The sequence below is a fragment of the Ceraceosorus guamensis genome (assembly GCF_003144195.1).
Source record: "Ceraceosorus guamensis strain MCA 4658 unplaced genomic scaffold IE81scaffold_75, whole genome shotgun sequence".
Taxonomy (NCBI): domain Eukaryota; kingdom Fungi; phylum Basidiomycota; class Exobasidiomycetes; order Ceraceosorales; family Ceraceosoraceae; genus Ceraceosorus; species Ceraceosorus guamensis.
This window is the reverse complement of record NW_020290070.1, coordinates 47,673-64,637: the sequence shown is the minus strand read 5'-3', so window position 1 is coordinate 64,637 and position 16,965 is coordinate 47,673. Positions and strand designations below refer to the sequence as shown.

The window sequence follows — 16,965 nt, the reverse complement described above, 5'->3', positions numbered from 1 at the left end:
GGAACGAATCGCAAGAGATGGTTCGAATGAGGTGTGTAGGTGAGCATGCGAGCGCAGACGGAGTGCCATGCTGCGCGAGCTGCCTAGACCTTTGTGCTCAAATTGGACCTGTTCATGGTGGCGATCTTGTGAGCCTCCTCCTTCTTGGCCAGCACGTTGCTGGTGCCGTCGAGCACGGCGCAGACCTCGAGTGCCAATCTAGCCGACAGATCCCTGTCGTTTCTCTTTTCGCTAGCATTGATGATGCCCTGGATAGCCCTTCTCTGTCCTTGCCTCTCGTTCAAAGCGATGGGAACTTGAAGCGTCCTTGCGCCTTGCCTTTGACTCTGCATGCGCGTCAGGGGAGAGGCTTGTTGGATCGCACGACTCAGCGCGACCACTGGATTGGTGCGCGTCATCTGCGAAAGCAACTCCAACATCTTGTGCACTTGACGCGATGCGCGCTGCTTCTTGCCATCCTTCATCAGGATATTGATGAAGCGTTCCAAGATGGGATCTACCCTGAACGGTAGGCTGTCCTTTGTGTATCCAAATTGAGCAGGTTCAGAATCGAAGAATTGGGCAGGAGCGGTGGTGGGCATGCCCGGTAGTTGTACCGCCTCTTGCGCGGCTGTGGAAGATGATGCGGGCGGCTTTGCGCTGGATGGACCACCGGAAGATGATGCGCCTGGACGCTTCCGTGCCGAGATCCTACCACCTGGAAATAGAGGTTTGACGTCGTCCGACTGAGACGAGTCTTGGTCAAACAGAGACCGATGCTCCTCGGCTCGTCGACTGCAACTCGAAAAGGATGCCGAGGCTCCCCGGACGGATGACCCAATGGTAAGGGCCCCGGAGCGCGTAGAAGTGTTTCGCGATAAGAATGCTAGGCAATGTGGCCTCATGTCGGACAGCGGCGGCTTTGCGCAAGACTGACAAAGGACGAAGAATGGAAGCTTTTGAGCAACAGACGCAGAATTGTGAGGCTCCTGTGTCGGAATGTCGCTCACGCTGCGAAGTCGAGAACGCGAATGGTTTAGCTAAAATGGTTTGGCCTTCCCTGCAATGCAGCGTCGCGCGCGGGGCTGCCTGAGACAAGAGCTGCGATCGTCGATGAGATGAGAGCCTCGGCACAAGTCTTGAGTAGCGTGAATACTGCGTCGAGCGTCGGTTCGGTGTGAATAGCAAATAGAAAGGTGAGATGTGTGAGGATAGAACATGTGATCACCTCGCGCCTGCACAGAAGAGTCTTCCCTTCGCGTGCAAGCTGCGAGAAGAAGCGGTAGAGACGAGTCACGTGCGTCTAAAATTTGGGCGCTGTCCGCGTCCTCGTGCAGCTCATTAAGCCGTGGAATTCGAATCACGAATCTTGCAGGACCTCTCCTTTGGCCGAATGGGCCGATCATTTCCTCACAAGATACCTCATCCTCCATACTAGGCGCGCACACATCAGCAACGTGTGCAGACACACAGTCCGAGCCTGCTCCTCGAGCATCAGATCTGGACATTTTCTGCTGCGACGCATTCTCCTGGGTCAACATGGAAGCACCTCTGCAAGCATTCACGGAGTCTGGTCTGGCGTCGAGCAGGTCTCGCAGCTCTGGCGGCAGTTCAAAGTATCGCGGCGGCAAATCCAAATTTTCAAACGTCTCTGACCGATTGAACGCTCTAGGCGCTTCTGCTCCTCCCGCTCGCAAAAAGCGCAAAGAAGGCAGATCCTCCAACAACGTTGCCTTTGACGAAGCGAGCAGGCACGAGTACCTCACTGGATTTCGGAAGAGGAAACAGGAGAGAATCGAAAAGGCCAGAGCCAATGCGCTGAAGAGAGCTAAAGAGGAAGCAAAAGCGGCTAAAAAAGAGGCTAAAGAGGCAAAGAAGAACAAGGCAAAGGAAAATGTAAAGTTGGAAAGGTTGGCTTTGGGCTTGGGGTCTGAAGAGGAGGAGGAGGAAGATGATGAGGAAGATGAAGGGGAAGTCGAGAAGGAGAGACCGATCGAGGGTGAGTTGAATTGGGCAAGAGTGGAGCTCTATGCGTGACAGTCTCCTCAGCGCAGCCTCGATTTGTACTGCTCAGTCTCTACCTACGAAACACCGGGTCATCAAACTTCAGTCACGGTGTCAGAGTGGGATCCGACAGCTGATCCGGCAGAAGAAGAACTGAGACTCGCTCGGGCTAGTCAAGCAGTATCCACCTCTTTGGCGCCGGCAAACCTCTCCGCTTCAAAGCTGCGTACGGTAGACGAGCTCCCAGCCAGTTCGCGTCGGCTAGCCAAAAAGTCGCAGTCTCTGCTCAAGAAGCAGGAAGCTGCTCGATCGCGCAGCGGCTCGGCTCGACGGGGCAATGGCAAGAAGGGCACCTTGACTGCTCAAGAAGCAGCAGCAGCTTCCATCTCTGCATTGGTAGATGAGAGCCCTCATCAGAATGCTGAAGAGACTTCTTTTACCGATCCGATACTGGGCGGAGGAGGGTCCAAGCCGTTCTTGGCTGGTAAGCATAGGGCCCAGCAATCCTATAGTACTGCAGCGGATCGCAAAGCTCAGAATGAGAAGTTGAAAGAGAGAAGAAAGAGACACATGGAAGAGAGAAAGGAGAAGGAAAAGAGGATACTGCAGAATGGGGGCAGAGCGGCTATTGCATTGAGAAAGAGAGGAACAGGAAAGATGGGCAAGGGTGGGAAAGGCAAGGATTTGAGGAAGAAGAAAACGCTAAAGGATTGAGAAGGGAAGAGTCCAATCGATTCTTTGTACACTACTGCTCTGTCAGGCATTGCACGCTGAGGTGCCGGCATTGGCCCTCTTATCGTCAAAGCTTGCTTCAAGTGATTGATAAGATCATCATCGTATGTTTGCGGGCTGAGAAGAGCCTAATCTGGTCGGGTAAAAGCTGGGGTATGATACACAGATATGTGGTTGAACAAGTTGCCATGTGGTACGACAACAGAGATCGTGAAAGGCGTACACATGGACGTCGAAAGAAACTTGGGGGCAGTCATATGTCTAGAATGAGGCCAGGTGTTGGAGTGGTACGGAGATTTGCAATGACGGGAGCTTTTGTAGAATGCTTCCTCACATCCTTTGCCCTCCATGGTACAACCCAATATCACTGCTCAAGGCGTCTCTTGGTGCCCATGGATCCACTGCGGAGGCGACCTTCTGTGGTGCTCTGGACGTACAATGCTTGAGGCTGCACGCGGCATGTGGAGAGCCATCGGTAAGTGGCCGGTGCAGCGCGGTTCAAGCACAGCTGCTTACCAAGTAATTGAGACCCGTGCTGTTCGTCGTATAGCGTCTCTTCTTGGTGGTCGAGACAGCGTCCATTCCGATGCCCTCTACATCTACGACCGGTGCAGTCTGGTGGGTTTCGGTACGCGATCGCTTATGTTGTCGAAGCGCGTTCGATGGAGATTGTGCGGAGACCGACCATAGCGCATTGTCGGTTTGAATCGTGGAGAGGAGTGAGCTACCGCTCGTGAGCGGTGAGACGTTCGATGTTGCAGAAGCAACTGCTACGTCGCTGGACGTTGTCGAGGTTGTGGGGTCACTGGGCGCCTTGCCAAACTGGTACAGCTTGTGCCAGCCCAGAGCGAGACTGTCCATGAAATCTTTAGATACGCTGGACTCGCCGGTGAGGAGCAGAGGCGCGTTCCCGGTCTTGTGATGGCTGACACCGAGCTGCTGCGCCTGCATCGTCCAAGAACAAAAGGGCAGAATGTGCCTGCTCAGCTCTGGCCAACGATTCGCAAGACCGAATCTTAGTACTAACCATGGTCAGCCCTGGCGCAGGTACAAACGTCGAGGCGGGGTTGCGGCTCGCGATCAAGATTCTCTGCTCACGTCGACGCGTGCGATCGAGATCACGTTGCAGAGCTGCAATCAGCAAGCGATCGTGATCAAAGGCACTCCATTTGAAAATCCTTTGCTGTTTGATGGACTGCAGAGCACCCACGCTGGAAAGACGCCATGGCCTGTTCAGTATAGTCTGGCGAAGACGTCCGCAAATTGTAAGCTCACAAAGATAGTGCTCGTAAGAGCGCGGTGCCCGCTCCCAGCTGACACCAGTCTTGACCTTCACGAGTGGTGCGGAGATCGCTGTAGACACCTGATAAAGATGGCTCAACGAACTAAGCTCAATCCGGGAAGTTTGTTCACAGTCTTCGAAGCTCACCTCTGTGCGAGCGAAGATTCCGTAAGATGGAGGCCACGGTAAGAGAGTGAAAGAGCACTTCTACTCGGTCGAACTCACTCGCTAAGCTTGTTGAGGTTGAGAATATCATAGCCGACGACTCGAAGTCTGAACACCAGGATGCGGATGATGACGCACGCAGTGATCCAAATGTCTCCCCGCCAGCTGAAAGCGACCACCGGACTTTGGGAAACTTTTGGCTTGTGCTTGCGCTGTTCGACGTTTGTCGCGGCTGGAGGGTCATACACTGGCAACATGAAACGATGAATCGAAATGGAGCTCAAGATGCTGGAAACTTCACCGAGGTGATCTGAGCCATCTTGCAAAGACTGATGCCAGATGAAGTCGGGGTCAGTGACGGTCTCTAGTCTGCGCAAGTCATTCGCTTCGATGGGCTGGGTGAGGTAATTTGACCGCGAGTAGGCAATCAGATCGAGCGGATCCAGGAGAGACATGCCAGGTGCTAGTATGCCCGCAGACACTGCCGTCGGAGACTGCAAGGCCATAGGTGCTGTGCTGATGAAGTGTTTCAATTGTCGATGGAGAGCAACATGTTGCAGCTCAGGGTCTGCAGGTCCAGCATATTGCTGCGCATAACTATCTGCCAGCGAGATCGCAGGCTCTTCTATCTCCAGGCTGGCCTCAATTTGGCTCGATTCGGGCTGAGCATAACCATTGTGACTCAATTCGCTTGGGAAAAGTTCTTGAAGTGGGTCGACGGCACCTGCATGTGGCCCAGGTCGGTCAGCCGTGTGTCAAAGTAGTCCGCCTTCTTGTCCTGAAGAGACAGTACACCTAGACACTCACCAATGTCGATGTGGGCTGCAGACCAATCGATGGAGCGTCGAGCCTGAGAGAGCAATGGCCTAAAGTGATCTCCTTCGCTCTTGCAAGATGTCACTCTCGGCTCGATCGGACTTCTCGTGTGCAAGTTGGAGCTCTCTGAAGACGACTCGGAAGGCGAGCGCAAGTTCAGGTCAACATCTTGTCCCATGGAATCGGTAGAAAGGGCATCGTGGCTCCGGACCGAAAGTGTTTGGCTGACCGCATTGTTGATGTCGTCCGGCAGACTAAGTCGCAAAGGTGGTCTGGCTCGGCCAGGCCTTGCGACAGAAGCAGGCCATCCGAGCGAGCATTCCAACGGCACATCTAGCGTCATCGCATGCTCATGCCCGTCCTGGCTGAGAGTGGGAAGCGAAGCCGCGCCGTGGGGAGTGTTGCTCTGCTTCTCGCTAACAGGAATGGAAAATGCCTCCGTCATATCTGAACAGTTGCTTCTGTCGAAGTTGGGCGGAGCTTCCATGATGGTTACTGGTAGCTCCAGCGGCTGACTGGACGATAGAGCGTCGCATGTCGTGGCCATGCCAGTGTCCAGCCAAGGCTGCGGGATGGGAGATGGCGCAGTCGGTGTGGCCCCCGGAATGTACAAAGATCTGTGTGAGTCGATCGACGGCGACGTAGCCTGTGAGAGTGGGCTGTGTGAGTCAGCGCTGCGAAACGTTCGCAATCGCGCAGAGACTCACCAATCTGCCATGCGATAGTACAGGGCTTAGAAAAGCTATCGTCGCTGCTGAAATGGTACTTGAACGGCGGCGAGCAGGGCCTACATCCAGGATTGGTGCGAAATTTGAGGATGGCGACAGCGGACGGTGTGCAGAGGGGGCTTCAGTCGCACTCGGCAACGGTGTCGTCATCCACCCTGACAAAGCATCGAGACCTCTATCAGCAGCAGAACCCTGCAGTGCAGTGGCGTCGCTGGCTGCCGCAAGTGTGATGCCAGATGACTGAATTGTAGGTCCTTGGCCCGGCTGAAATCTCGTCTGTTCTTGTGCATGGCTATGCTGATACGGTCGCTGGTCCAGGTACGGCACTTCACCATTCGCTTGGGCCTGAGCCAAAGCAGCGTACGCGCCTTGTAGTGGTGGGCGAAGGTCGTAGATCGTAGAGCCTACTGAGCCGCTGTAGGTGAGACTGCGTGCGCGCGACGGTCTCACAGGAAACACCGAGCATTGGTGTCCCATCGTGGTACGATGGCATTCCAGTGCAAGTGCGTATCTCAAAGCCTCGCTCGAAGCCAAAGACTCATTCCACGGACGTGGTTCACCGGCCGAATCTAGATCATGGATAAGACGCCAGGTCGAGTTGTCTGCCACGGACACTTGAATTTTTGGTACTTGCCCTACCACAGCTGGAGTGGGCGGCGACATTGAGGAGCTTGAGGTCGCTGCATGGTCATCAACTAGATTTGTAAGGACGAGAATGACCCTACCTTTGATTTTAGGCCATCATTGAAGACCTCACTCACTTGTGTGATTCGAGGCTGAACCCGAAGCCTGATGCGAGACGAGAAAGCTGGGGTCGAAGGCAGCATTGGACCTGAATGTTGGCTCATACGAGTTTGGAGTTGACTCAGGACTGCTTGCAGCTCGCAGGTCGACATATTGAGAGAAGTCGAAGCTCACTGTTGGAGGGATGCGCAACCTGAGGTTAGCTCGGACACTTTGCAGACATTGCAATCTAATAGAGAGGAGGTACCATCTTTCGATACGCACGGCGTGTTGCTGCCTTAGATGGTGTTGCGAGATAGCCATCTTGACAGCGAAAGGACACTTGGTCTTCAGGAGAAAGTAGAGGTCTGGGATCCAGCGACAGCTTGTCAAGTCGAAGCTCTTCTGACTCTTGGTGCCACGACATGTCGGCTAATCTAGCTCTGATTGCACGCGTGCCTCTTGTAGTATCAAATCTGCAGGGATGCAGACTTGGCAGGTTCAAGCGTAAATACGAAGGGCAATCTTCAGACACGGCTTTGACTCTTCCCAGACTCAGCTCTGCTGAAATGTTCAGCGCAGTAACTTACTATTGGAGACTGAATGCCACAGTTCTTGCGCTGGTAGACGATGTTCGTCATATGACCGGTAGTACTCCTCTGCTACTAATCACAGACAATCGCTAATGTCAAGGCTCCATCTACACGACGCGAGGTGCTCTTTCTCTTGTTGCCGCAGCCTGGTCCGCAAGTCCCGCTGTACTCGCGATTGCGCGTCGGGGACCAAGCTCTCGCGGCTAATTTGTTGAAGGCTGCAGTGACCAGCGGGAGTGGTGACCACTCGAAGAGCTCACGGCCCCCGCCTTGCAGACGCCAAGATTTCAGCCGATCTTTGATCTACCTAAGACTTCAGGACTTGATTCGTTGCTTGTCTTCAGGTTGGGTCACCTGTCGCTGCAGTAAGTAGCACCGTGGTGGACTTCTCAGTGCCAATCGCAGGTCGAATGATTTAAGCTGAGCAGACAGTCAGCTTGTCCGATCCAGCAGGATGCTGGTGGCCCAGAGACCCAAGTAGAGTAGTAGAAGCGTGGCTTGGGGGTGTGGGCAATTGTCTGGACTACGCTGGTGGGGGGCTCTTGTAGGATACTTGAGGAAGGAAGAGCTGCTGCTGCGCACTCGTCTGTCGAAGCAAGTCCACGCCCAGCTAGGCCCTTGAAAGTGATTTCTCCGAGCCCGAAGTCCGTCATGCAACCTTACGCATGCGACGCCACGATATGCTTTGGCAGACTCACGACTCTAGCCTTGACTGGGCAATGCGTGGCAGAGAAGTGGGGAGCTGGTCAATCCTGGTCAAGTAGCAGCTAGGCGATACCGAGCCTCAAGCAGGCGACGACTACACGTGTGGGGCGGGGATTTCTGCAATCTTGCAGAGAGCAAGGCGGCAGTTGAAGTTGGGCGGTCACAGGATGCGGCCTTGGCGCTGACAGAAATTGCTTTCACGTCTGCTCACAATCAGCTAGATACGTACGTCTAGTCACGAGTCTGTGAGTGTCCGATAAGGCAAAGAGGAGTTGGACTCCTGACCTCATTCCTGACTCGTATCTAAATGGGCTATGACTTCGACTGCTGGTATGCTGAAGACTTTCTTTCCCGGCGTTTGTCCTTCAAATGTCATCGTTGCTGCTGATGACATGTGTGGCGGGCGGTGCAAGTGATCTGGGTCCGTGCGTGCAGTAGCAATATATTGTGGGGAACAGCTGCGCAGCAGCAGCAAGGCAACGTAATTGCATGGGCGATGCACCCGCGCCAGCAAGCCAGCTACGACGAAGTCCAAGCCGGGTCTCAGACAAATAAGCCACGCCAACAGCACGGCTCACCTAGTTTCTTGTTACTCGGCTGATGGATGCACTTTCTGCCACATTTCGTGTTGAATCGTGAATTAAGTAGCTCAAAGTGCCCTTGCTGGGATTCGGTCACCATCGAGGTGCATGTGCTGTGTCAATCGTCATCGAGCGGTTCACACTCGTGGCTTCTCGACTCAGAATTCAGCTTGTCTCCTAGCTCTCGATCGAACCCGGGGCTGGTAGGTGCTGAATGTGATCTCTTCGAAAGCGGGACGACACCAATCATGATCTGAGACGAATTGATACAATCTGGATGCCAATAGTCTGAGTGGAGCTGCTTCGCTCTTTCTTGATTGCGCTGTTGTTGCATGAGTCGTGTCGTCGTACAGCGCAGCAGCAGCCTTTGGGCATCCAAGCAGGATCAAGAATGTGTATGCCGCTGACAAATATCAGCACTGCGTGCTTGATGTGAAGAAAGCTTAATTGTGGGCTGCCTGAGTTGATTGTGGACAAAAGAGACTTTCGCCAATTTCTTCCCGCGTGGCGGCATCGCCTATCAGCAAAGTCAAACCGCCATGGAGACTTAATGACTGTCCAATTTAGGATTAGCTATATCGTGATCGACCAGACCTTCCTCCCGAACCGGCAATCCAAAGACAGCGGCTGGGTGTTGTCCGTATGATGCTGTTCAAGTTGTCTATGCTGCTGATGTTACCGCAAATTTTTTTGGTACCGTAACGTCTCGGCCTACTCGTGACTTGTTCGTGACTCTTAACCTCATCCTGTGTGTGCGCGACTCTGACTGCGCGAGGCTTTGCGCAGTCATCCTTGATGTAGCCCTTATCAAGCCTCCAAGGCTGCCTAGCTGAGTCCGAGTATACTGACGGCATTCGATGACGGCATTGTGGTGATGCACACCTGAAAAACGAATGTGGCTTAAGTGGAGCCGGAGTCGTCTCGAAGCTAGGTGAGTCCAGGGTAAGTGCAAATCACGGATCAAGTGAATGCACACGCTTTGAACGGCGTCGTGTCTTGTATGCCTGTCCTTCAGCCGCGTGCTCGACTTCTCTGATTGGACTAGCCATCAAAGCACGTTTATACCTACTGCTGTGCCTACAGCTGTATATGGATGATTGGGTGGCTTGCAGTTTCTGGCGCCCTTTCGTGTAGTCGTGTTCATATATACATGCAGCTTTGTTGCCGTTGATTGCGGACATGCTGACTTTATGCAGGCTTCGCTTGGCTTCTGCGCCTTGCTGTCACGAGCAACATGGTGATGGTCGAGCAGGGCGCACGCGCCAAGATAGCAGTCGTCGGGGAATTGCTTCAAACTTGCACTCAAGACTGTGGCCGCTGAGGACGTCCCTTCAGATAATATGAAATAAAGTAGCAAATAAGCAGCCTCAGAAGGCACGAGCGGGCGCCGCGCGGTCCGTCCTAGAGCACCGGCGGTGTTTCATGACTGCGTTCACGCAGCGAGACGACCATGCAGGCAACAGCAGTCATGATGACCCTCTTATGTTCCAGGAGCTTTTTGCTTCATGCTTGCCATGCACCAATCGGTGCCTTGGTGTGTCCGGTTCAGATTTGGACACCGCGCCCCCCTGCGACTTTAGTCTCCCTGAGAGGGTCTGCATGCCGGACCTTGTGTATGAACCTCTTGAATGGTGTATACTCGTGACTGCATGATGAGTGCGCTTCGATCCGATCGATTTGCTTCATGATCGGTCATGAACGCAGAGCAGATCTATTTTTGGATGACTACTTTACGGCGACTCTCTTCTGTTTGAGTGAGTCGTGATGTATATATATATAGCCACTTGAAATGATGACTTGAAATGATGTGCAGAGGTCGACTGTGCTGATCAACTCTCGCATGCCGTTGAGTCACGATAGTGTTGTATAGAGCCGCTTCAACTACCGTCAGGTGTCGAATAAGCGAGAGCAAGGTGTCGAATGAGCGAGAGCAAGACGCAGTCAGACCCCAACCCGGCTGAGAGTGCTGAGAGCCTGCAGGAAATCAGGCGTCGAGCGACACTCACATTCGTGATTTCTCCGAGCATCGAGTCATCAGAAATCACTTTGGAAAGATACGTGGCGACCGAAAAAGCTTGACGTTAGCGTGAGTCACCACGACCGCGCCGCGTGTACTTCAACTCAGCATGCCGGATTGTCGCGTGATTAGGTGTGGTCAAGTCCGAGGTATATACGTCATTAAGGACCAAATCGGATTTCCCGTCGAAGTCTTGAATCTTCTCGTTCTCATCACACAAGACTCGACCATCTGGAATCGTGGATCGTGCTGATGTGTGCGCCCTTGATGTCCGTGACAGTGAGTGAATAGGTCACTGACCTTGAAAACCTTCCCTATGCCCCATTTTAGTGAAGTCCCTGCTTGCCGATTGTAACTACAAATGCTGACTGCTGCATTCGTGGCTGTGGTCGCATATATGTGTGTTGTACTGATCTATAACGCATGTGTCCATGTCGCATGTGGCACGATGCCGTGGGAGGGTTGATGCCACCGTCTTCAGCTCGACAGCCGCGTGAGTCTTGCTAGAGTGGAACAAGGATTCGCATTTCATGATTCCATATGGTGACTCGGCGCACAAAATGGTCCGATTGTCAAGCGGGATAGTAGTTCGAAAAAGTCACCTTGCCGTCGAGAGTCAAATAAGTCGTAGGCACGGGCGGTAGACATTCCGATTGTATATGTAGGTGCTTGATTTGTCCATCCGTCAATCAAGACGGCGATCGAGTGGACATCCGACGCGAAGGCGACCTCCGACCGAATCTTTGCAGAAAGGTTGACGAGGATGATTTCAGCGGCAGTGTGATCGAGTAATCAAAATATATATATAATCACGAGCTCAGCAGTGATGACCGCGCGTCTGCGATGATCTAGGTGATGCGTATCAGAGCTGGTGCAGCGGTGACGGTGGTGCTCAAAGTGTGGAGTCAGGAGTCACGAGTGTACCGGTAAAAGCGCGCCGCCTTGTCTTGTCCATCTTACGCGGATGTGCGGCCCTATGTCCATGAGTCACGAGTACGTACCACCACGAGTGAGCTAAATTCGTGACCAGCGAGTGGATGGGGCAAGGCGTATGCAGCAAGTTTGAGTTCATGCGCTTGCCAGTCATCCGCACGTGATCTCGACCTCATCCCCTCTTCAACAAGGACACGACGACCTCGTTGATGCTCAAGCCTCAAGGATCTGGCCTCGCCAACGTTGCTCAGATTTGATCAATCGTCCGTGAAGAGCAGCGTAAAATGTGGGAGAAGGGGCAGAGAGCAATCACCGTGGCAAAAAGCAAAGAAAGACCGCATGAATTTCCCTTTGCCGCACGCATACCTGCCTCACTCATGAAAGAGGCGCTTCGAAGGCCGTCATCGCTTTGAGTGGCCCCCATCTTCATGCGCTGTGGACGTGCAGGGTAAAACAAGGACATACTCGTAGCTGACGGTGCTGCCAATACAACATGGAACATGGAATGTTCTCCCGGGCACAATGCCACTGCCTCCACCATAGTCACCTCATCCGATGGGGCATCTAACGGGGCAACTGTCTGATGCTGCGATGTCGGGTGAGCTTCGACGGTCGAGACACGTTATAATCAAGACGACCGAGTCCGCATGATGCTCTGCATAAATGAGAGACTGTTCGGCAAGCCCTCGCCGTCTCGAGGTGTGATGGCGAGCGTTCCTCAGAATGTGTGCCCCCCGATAAAACTCGTGATGGCTCTGCATAGTGACCGAGCAGAGCGTGATGACTGCATGTTGGATTACAGCTCACTTGCCCTTCTTCTTTTGTTGAGCAGCCTTCTCGGCCGCCGCACCATCCGCAGCGCTCTTCATGATGGTCAAGGGTCCGTTGGAAGCTCTGCCCGCCATTTCGCCTTCAATTCGCGTTGTGATGGACGCTTGTTGTTTCTAGAGATAGTGGCGTGGGGGTGTAAGTTGCCAGTGCGCATGCAAGTAGTGAAGTTGACGAGAATTACAGACACCGCTCCGTCGCACCCATCAGCAACGAATGCTTCAGGCCTCAATGCCTCGCTTAGACATCCCGCATACAGCCTTTCCCACAGTGACTCACTCTCAGGTTGTTTGCCTGCTTGACTGCCTTGGCCTTCTTGGGTGGCACCACCCTCTGACCGATCTTTGGACCCGCCGAAGATTTGCTCTTCCTTCCCGACCTGGACGCCTTGCTTGTCGAAGCGCTAGGCTTGCTGGCCTTGAATCCCTGTGCCATTGCCCAAAGGGTGAGCGAGGGCTCTTCAAGGTTTGGAGCTATGGTCTGAGGAGGATGGGCCCTTAGTGCGATGGTCCTTGTGGATTAGTAACAGACGGGCAGAGGTGTGATCCGATGGCTGGAAGACACGAAGACGCGTGCACGTTAGTCACGTATTCGAAGTTGCGGGCGCGTGGTGCAATCACTGCGCCCGCGAATCACGAATCTGAATGCTGGAAATCAAGAATTTGGTTGCAGCAAACTTCTTCCGCACGGGAACAGCTCAGTGCAAGTGCGCACAGCCAAATCTTTTGAAATCCGCCCCACCTGCTTCAAGCGTGTTTCGCAGGCAGAGCTATGGCGAACAACCAGGTAGCTCACTGCGTGGTGACTTGCAAGTCTCAACACCACTCACGATACTGGTACTGGTGCAGCTTCGAAAGGCACGCGATTCTATATCCTGGTCAAGCTGTCTGCCTTTTGCGACCTGTCCCACCTCTCAGCGACCACACGAGCTTGGCTGACCAAGATGGCTGTGCCTGACGTGGCCTCGACCTCACAGCTTCCCAAGGAGCAACATCGCAAACGAAAGCATTCCGAAGGCTCAGCCAAAGAAGGAAGAAAGAAGGAGAGGCGCAGCGACAAATCTAGCTCCAACACATCACACCGATCGCAAGCTGTACCAGATGGAGATATAAGAAAGGCAGGATACTTGAACAATGGAGAGAGTGTGCCCAAGGATCACGCCGTGGTGAATGTTGGAAAAGATGCGAGCCGGAAACTTGGACCTGTCTTAGGTAAGTAGGCAAACAAGCGCTGTCGATCATCCAACAAGACAATGCCGTTTGATGAGGCTGAACAACAAGTGATCTCCTACGAACAATAGCAATGTTCTCCGATTACGAACCTCCACCCTCGACGAGCTTCGCGATGTATGCAGCTGCTGCGCCCGATGATAACTCACCTTTAGGGACGACGCTGTCCAACAGACTGATGCTCACCGGAGAGACCGACACCATGTCGTATGTTGGAAACAATTGGATCTCTTCTGCTGCTGCTCCAGAGCATAGCGATGAGGATCGCTTGTCGGCGAGGGGCTACAGCGGCGAGTGAGTCTTGCGCTGTGGATCTGTCCTGCAAATTCTCTGCTCACGCCAAGCTCGCTTCTGAAGATTCTTGGTTGGCATATACGATCCTGCAACCTCCACAGTGACTCTGCGCGTAGCACCAGCTTTCGTCGTTCGGCGAAGGATCAAGGCACTAGCCGAACAGTCTCTAGCCATCTCTTCTGTGCTGGATGGAGACGGTGCGCAGGACTACGCGGCTCGCATGTTAGCGAGAAGAGATTTGGGCGAAGCTTTCGGAAACAGGAAGACGAAACTCAAAGCTAGAAATGATGACCGGATGAAGGTGAACACGGAGAACATGACCGATATCATGGCCACCATGCGGGAGGGCATTGAGACTAGCTCCAAACATATGGACAGCGCTGGTGAGTGTCCGAATCAGCGAGCCAAATTTTGCGTTTGACCAGTCTGACGTCTTGCGCTTCGCTATCTTGGTTCCCTCACGCAGATGCTGTGGAAGCAGCAGCTAAGGCCGCACAAGCCATACCTCCGCACAACGAGCAAGCAGAGAATCCTAGAGAGGCGTACGCTATTGGAGATTTGGTTCCTTCGAGCATACTCAAAGCTATCGACATCACAAATCTTTTGCTCGCTTCGTCTCCTGAGGCGGTCAAGCAAGGACTTCCGGTAGGCGGTCCTGCGAAGAGCAAATGGCTCGTCGGCAAAGCTTGGGAAGCGATTCAACAAGTGAACCACGGAAGCAGCGTCGCAGCGCCAGTTGGCATCCTAAAGACCTCGACGGGTGGATCAGTCAAGGACGACGGCAAGCTTCGCTTGACGCTTTGCTTATACGCAGCTATGCTCTGGAAGCTGTACGACGAAAAGATGAATGTGGGGCGACCCAATGATAGACAGAAGCTGCTTGAAAAGCTCAAGGTGGACGAGAACAAGCATGGTAGAATGATCTTTGCCCATCTGATGGATACTTTTGCCGAAAAGATGAGGAGCACGCATAGGTACAACGTCACTCCCTTCACGGAGACCAAATGCTTGGCTTACTTTGCTGCCATTACTCTGCACATCAACAACTTTTCGGTCGATGTCAAGGAGCTCGCTAAGGACATGGGCATCGAGAGCCGCAGGTGAGTCGCTCTTTCTTGCGCATAAGCTCTATTCGCACATGACTCATGGTGATGCTATTTGCTGTTCAGGCTTGGCGACGTGTACAAGTCCCTCGGTTGCACACCGTCCTCCGCATCTGTTCGGAGCTCGAGCGGCGAGAAGGCCATCAAGGAGTCGCGCCTAATCCTGAAGTGTCCCTTCACAATTCCCAAACCTCGTCGAGGGCCGGCCAAGCGCTAATCGCCACAAGACTGCATCATTTTTCGTCCTCATCTCTCCAATCTCATGCGTTGCTTGTGTATGTTTCGGGATGGTACAGAGCGGAAAGGGCCAAGTGCAGGCAAAAGAAGAGGGACCAATGGCTCAACACTCATACGAGCTGAGGGATGAGCGGCTTGAACACGACTTGCGCAACGTGATTCAAGTTCAAGTGCTGTCGCTGCCAGAGGTTCCCGAATGCACGTTGAACAGCAGGGAAAGAAATGGGCTTGGATTGTGCAATGAGTGGGTCGTAGTGACATGGACGTACAGGCTAGAGCGACTCGTCGTTGCGGTCGAGTGCAACTCTGCAAAAGAGCATGTGTGTAGCTCAAAGGCATACGCTTAGAAGCGCATGAGGTGGGGACGGTCTCCGTTGGAGAGACCAAAAGTGGAGGACAAGTACTTGCGCAATGCAGGTCCTTGAGATTTGATAGCCGCCAAAATAGCCTTGTCCACTGACTTTTGGTTGGAGACCTTGCTCTCCGAGATCTTTTGCTTGTTTGCGGGGTCGGTGAAGAAAGACGCCTCGGGCTTGGCGCCGGAGCTCTTCTCGCTCTTGAAGTACTTCTTCTCATCGAGGACGCTCTCGTCAAGCTGAATGCGAGAACCATCATTCCTAGGTCAGCACTCGCTCAATCCAATCAGCGGTTACCCCCCGGCGAGTTGTAGGCTCCCGCGGATGTGCTCCTCTCTCAACTTTCTGGGCTTGAGTTCGTACCCAAACGACCAAAATTGCTACAAATCTGTTCAACTCTCAATCTATTACGCCTCTGCTTGCCTCTTTCTTCCTTCGCATCTCGCCAAGTCCATTGCATTCGTTTCGGGCACTCACAGAAAGGTTGCCAATCTCGAGCTTGGTGCTGGTCGCAATGACGTATGCCTGGTTCACGCGACGCAGAGGAACGCCGTTGACCTTGAAGGGTCCAGTGACGAGGAGCAAACCAGAGGGCAATTGTCGCAGGAAGACGACCCTCTTTCCGCGGAAGCGTCCAGCGAGCAAGATGAGGACAGTTCCAGGAGTGATGCTGCTGCGCAGAACCGCAGGCTTGGGAGCCTTGCGGCTCTTTTTGGGCACTGCCACATCCTCGGCGGGATAGTAGCGGCTGGCTTTGTCGGATGGAACAGTGCGAGAACCTCCCTTCTTGAGCTGCTTAGTGACAGTCGTGGGCTTGTCCTCGCCGGTGGCTGCCGCCTTTGCGTTCCTGGGCTTGGGCTTGACGTCGGTGGGCTTCTTGTTCAGCAAGGGGTTCAGCTTGCTGCGCCTGCCAAATCCAGCTCGGGGCGTTGCCTGAGAAGCCATTGTGACTGTCAGAAGGCGAGAGTCATTTGGAGTCAGTAAAGGTGCGCGGAAATAAATGACTTCGATTCCCTAGTCAGCACCCTAAGACTCTTCAAGACTGATTGCTTTGCAACTCCTCGCACCCTTGCCGTCGTCATCCAGCGACACCCTGCTCGATCAGCGGCCGGGGCTAGGTGGCCCGACTCCACACAGTGCTGGACTGGCGCCTAGGTCCGAGCAGGTTTCGACGACTGGCAGATGATCCGCTCCATTGATGGATAGCTTTGAATCTCCTGCCAGTGACGATCCAGGTGCGACTACTCTCGATGCAGCCATCTCGCTCTCGCTAGCCCCGTTCCCTGCTTAGCGCTCAGACCATCTCCCAGCGTCCGCTCTTCCCAATTTGCATTCGGCACCAGCCTGTTCCCAAGAAGAGCTCGCGGAAGTCGAACGCAAGATACTAACCGATCCAATCTTGAGAAAAGGGGACAAGTGGGTTGTCGAAAGTGGTGATGAGGTGATCGTCTGTCGTGTACAGAAACCAATACGCCTCCTAGGGATTGACTACGGCACCACACACGCACTCTCTCCAGAAGTCCACAAGTCCACTGAGCGCTCGGCCGAACACGTGCGCATAGCTGCGGGGAGAATTTGCGCGCGCCGCGAAGGGATGCAGCTTGATCCCGATGCCCGCGCCTTAGGTTGTGAGGTGCCACGTGGCAATATATTTAGCTGC

The 16,965-nt window shown here is 53.7% G+C and overlaps 7 protein-coding genes across 7 annotated transcripts; 2 read left to right on the top strand and 5 right to left on the bottom strand.

Moving 5' to 3' along the window:
• Positions 1-98: 98 nt before the first annotated feature.
• On the bottom strand, positions 99-533 carry IE81DRAFT_276981 (ribosomal protein S7; the record flags this gene model as incomplete). Its single annotated transcript, XM_025511473.1, has 1 exon — positions 99-533. A coding segment is annotated over one exon (435 nt), but the record flags the coding sequence as incomplete, so codon positions are not given.
• Positions 534-1,377: 844 nt separating this feature from the next.
• Positions 1,378-2,824, top strand: IE81DRAFT_368475 (hypothetical protein). The gene is made up of 2 exons (XM_025517155.1): positions 1,378-1,978; positions 2,054-2,824. The coding sequence occupies exons 1-2, from the start codon at positions 1,519-1,521 to the stop codon at positions 2,695-2,697; spliced, it is 1,104 nt and encodes a 367-aa protein (XP_025367389.1). The 5' UTR covers positions 1,378-1,518; the 3' UTR covers positions 2,698-2,824.
• Positions 2,825-2,923: 99 nt separating this feature from the next.
• Positions 2,924-4,143, bottom strand: IE81DRAFT_235791 (hypothetical protein). Its single transcript, XM_025511172.1, has 4 exons — positions 3,991-4,143; positions 3,743-3,926; positions 3,232-3,660; positions 2,924-3,163 (listed from the first exon to the last, which is right to left on the bottom strand). The coding sequence occupies exons 2-4, from the start codon at positions 3,743-3,745 to the stop codon at positions 3,080-3,082; spliced, it is 516 nt and encodes a 171-aa protein (XP_025367388.1). The 5' UTR covers positions 3,746-3,926; positions 3,991-4,143; the 3' UTR covers positions 2,924-3,079.
• A 75-nt stretch (positions 4,144-4,218) lies between these two features.
• Positions 4,219-6,566, bottom strand: IE81DRAFT_361919 (hypothetical protein; the record flags this gene model as incomplete). Its single annotated transcript, XM_025516732.1, has 3 exons — positions 5,686-6,566; positions 4,970-5,624; positions 4,219-4,886 (listed from the first exon to the last, which is right to left on the bottom strand). Exons 1-3 carry the CDS (start codon positions 6,367-6,369, stop codon positions 4,219-4,221), a joined length of 2,007 nt encoding a protein of 668 aa, XP_025367387.1. The 5' UTR covers positions 6,370-6,566.
• Positions 6,567-11,583: 5,017 nt separating this feature from the next.
• On the bottom strand, positions 11,584-12,683 carry IE81DRAFT_368474 (hypothetical protein). Its single transcript, XM_025517154.1, has 2 exons — positions 12,366-12,683; positions 11,584-12,202 (listed from the first exon to the last, which is right to left on the bottom strand). Exons 1-2 carry the CDS (start codon positions 12,519-12,521, stop codon positions 12,062-12,064), a joined length of 297 nt encoding a protein of 98 aa, XP_025367386.1. The 5' UTR covers positions 12,522-12,683; the 3' UTR covers positions 11,584-12,061.
• Positions 12,684-13,316: 633 nt separating this feature from the next.
• Positions 13,317-15,239, top strand: IE81DRAFT_235718 (hypothetical protein). The gene is made up of 4 exons (XM_025511171.1): positions 13,317-13,609; positions 13,673-13,992; positions 14,076-14,709; positions 14,779-15,239. The coding sequence occupies exons 1-4, from the start codon at positions 13,389-13,391 to the stop codon at positions 14,927-14,929; spliced, it is 1,326 nt and encodes a 441-aa protein (XP_025367385.1). The 5' UTR covers positions 13,317-13,388; the 3' UTR covers positions 14,930-15,239.
• Positions 14,952-16,747, bottom strand: IE81DRAFT_325789 (hypothetical protein). The gene is made up of 2 exons (XM_025514627.1): positions 15,783-16,747; positions 14,952-15,544 (listed from the first exon to the last, which is right to left on the bottom strand). The coding sequence occupies exons 1-2, from the start codon at positions 16,248-16,250 to the stop codon at positions 15,293-15,295; spliced, it is 720 nt and encodes a 239-aa protein (XP_025367384.1). The 5' UTR covers positions 16,251-16,747; the 3' UTR covers positions 14,952-15,292.
• Between the last annotated feature and the right edge of the window lie 218 nt (positions 16,748-16,965).

Coding starts and splice junctions, on each gene's coding strand:
- IE81DRAFT_325789 (XM_025514627.1), bottom strand. CDS start 16,250: ATGGCTTCTCAGGCAACGCCCCGAGCTGGATTTGGCAGGCGCAGCAAG. Junction 15,545..15,782: donor TCGAGATTGGCAACCTTTCT/GTGAGTGCCCGA, acceptor TCTCGCATTCAG/CTTGACGAGAGCGTCCTCGA.
- IE81DRAFT_368475 (XM_025517155.1), top strand. CDS start 1,519: ATGGAAGCACCTCTGCAAGCATTCACGGAGTCTGGTCTGGCGTCGAGC. Junction 1,979..2,053: donor GAAGGAGAGACCGATCGAGG/GTGAGTTGAATT, acceptor TGTACTGCTCAG/TCTCTACCTACGAAACACCG.
- IE81DRAFT_235718 (XM_025511171.1), top strand. CDS start 13,389: ATGTTCTCCGATTACGAACCTCCACCCTCGACGAGCTTCGCGATGTAT. Junction 13,610..13,672: donor GCGAGGGGCTACAGCGGCGA/GTGAGTCTTGCG, acceptor TCGCTTCTGAAG/ATTCTTGGTTGGCATATACG. Junction 13,993..14,075: donor CAAACATATGGACAGCGCTG/GTGAGTGTCCGA, acceptor TCCCTCACGCAG/ATGCTGTGGAAGCAGCAGCT.
- IE81DRAFT_368474 (XM_025517154.1), bottom strand. CDS start 12,521: ATGGCACAGGGATTCAAGGCCAGCAAGCCTAGCGCTTCGACAAGCAAG. Junction 12,203..12,365: donor AGCAGGCAAACAACCTGAGA/GTGAGTCACTGT, acceptor CACTATCTCTAG/AAACAACAAGCGTCCATCAC.
- IE81DRAFT_235791 (XM_025511172.1), bottom strand. Junction 3,164..3,231: donor GCACGGGTCTCAATTACTTG/GTAAGCAGCTGT, acceptor TGCCGCGTGCAG/CCTCAAGCATTGTACGTCCA.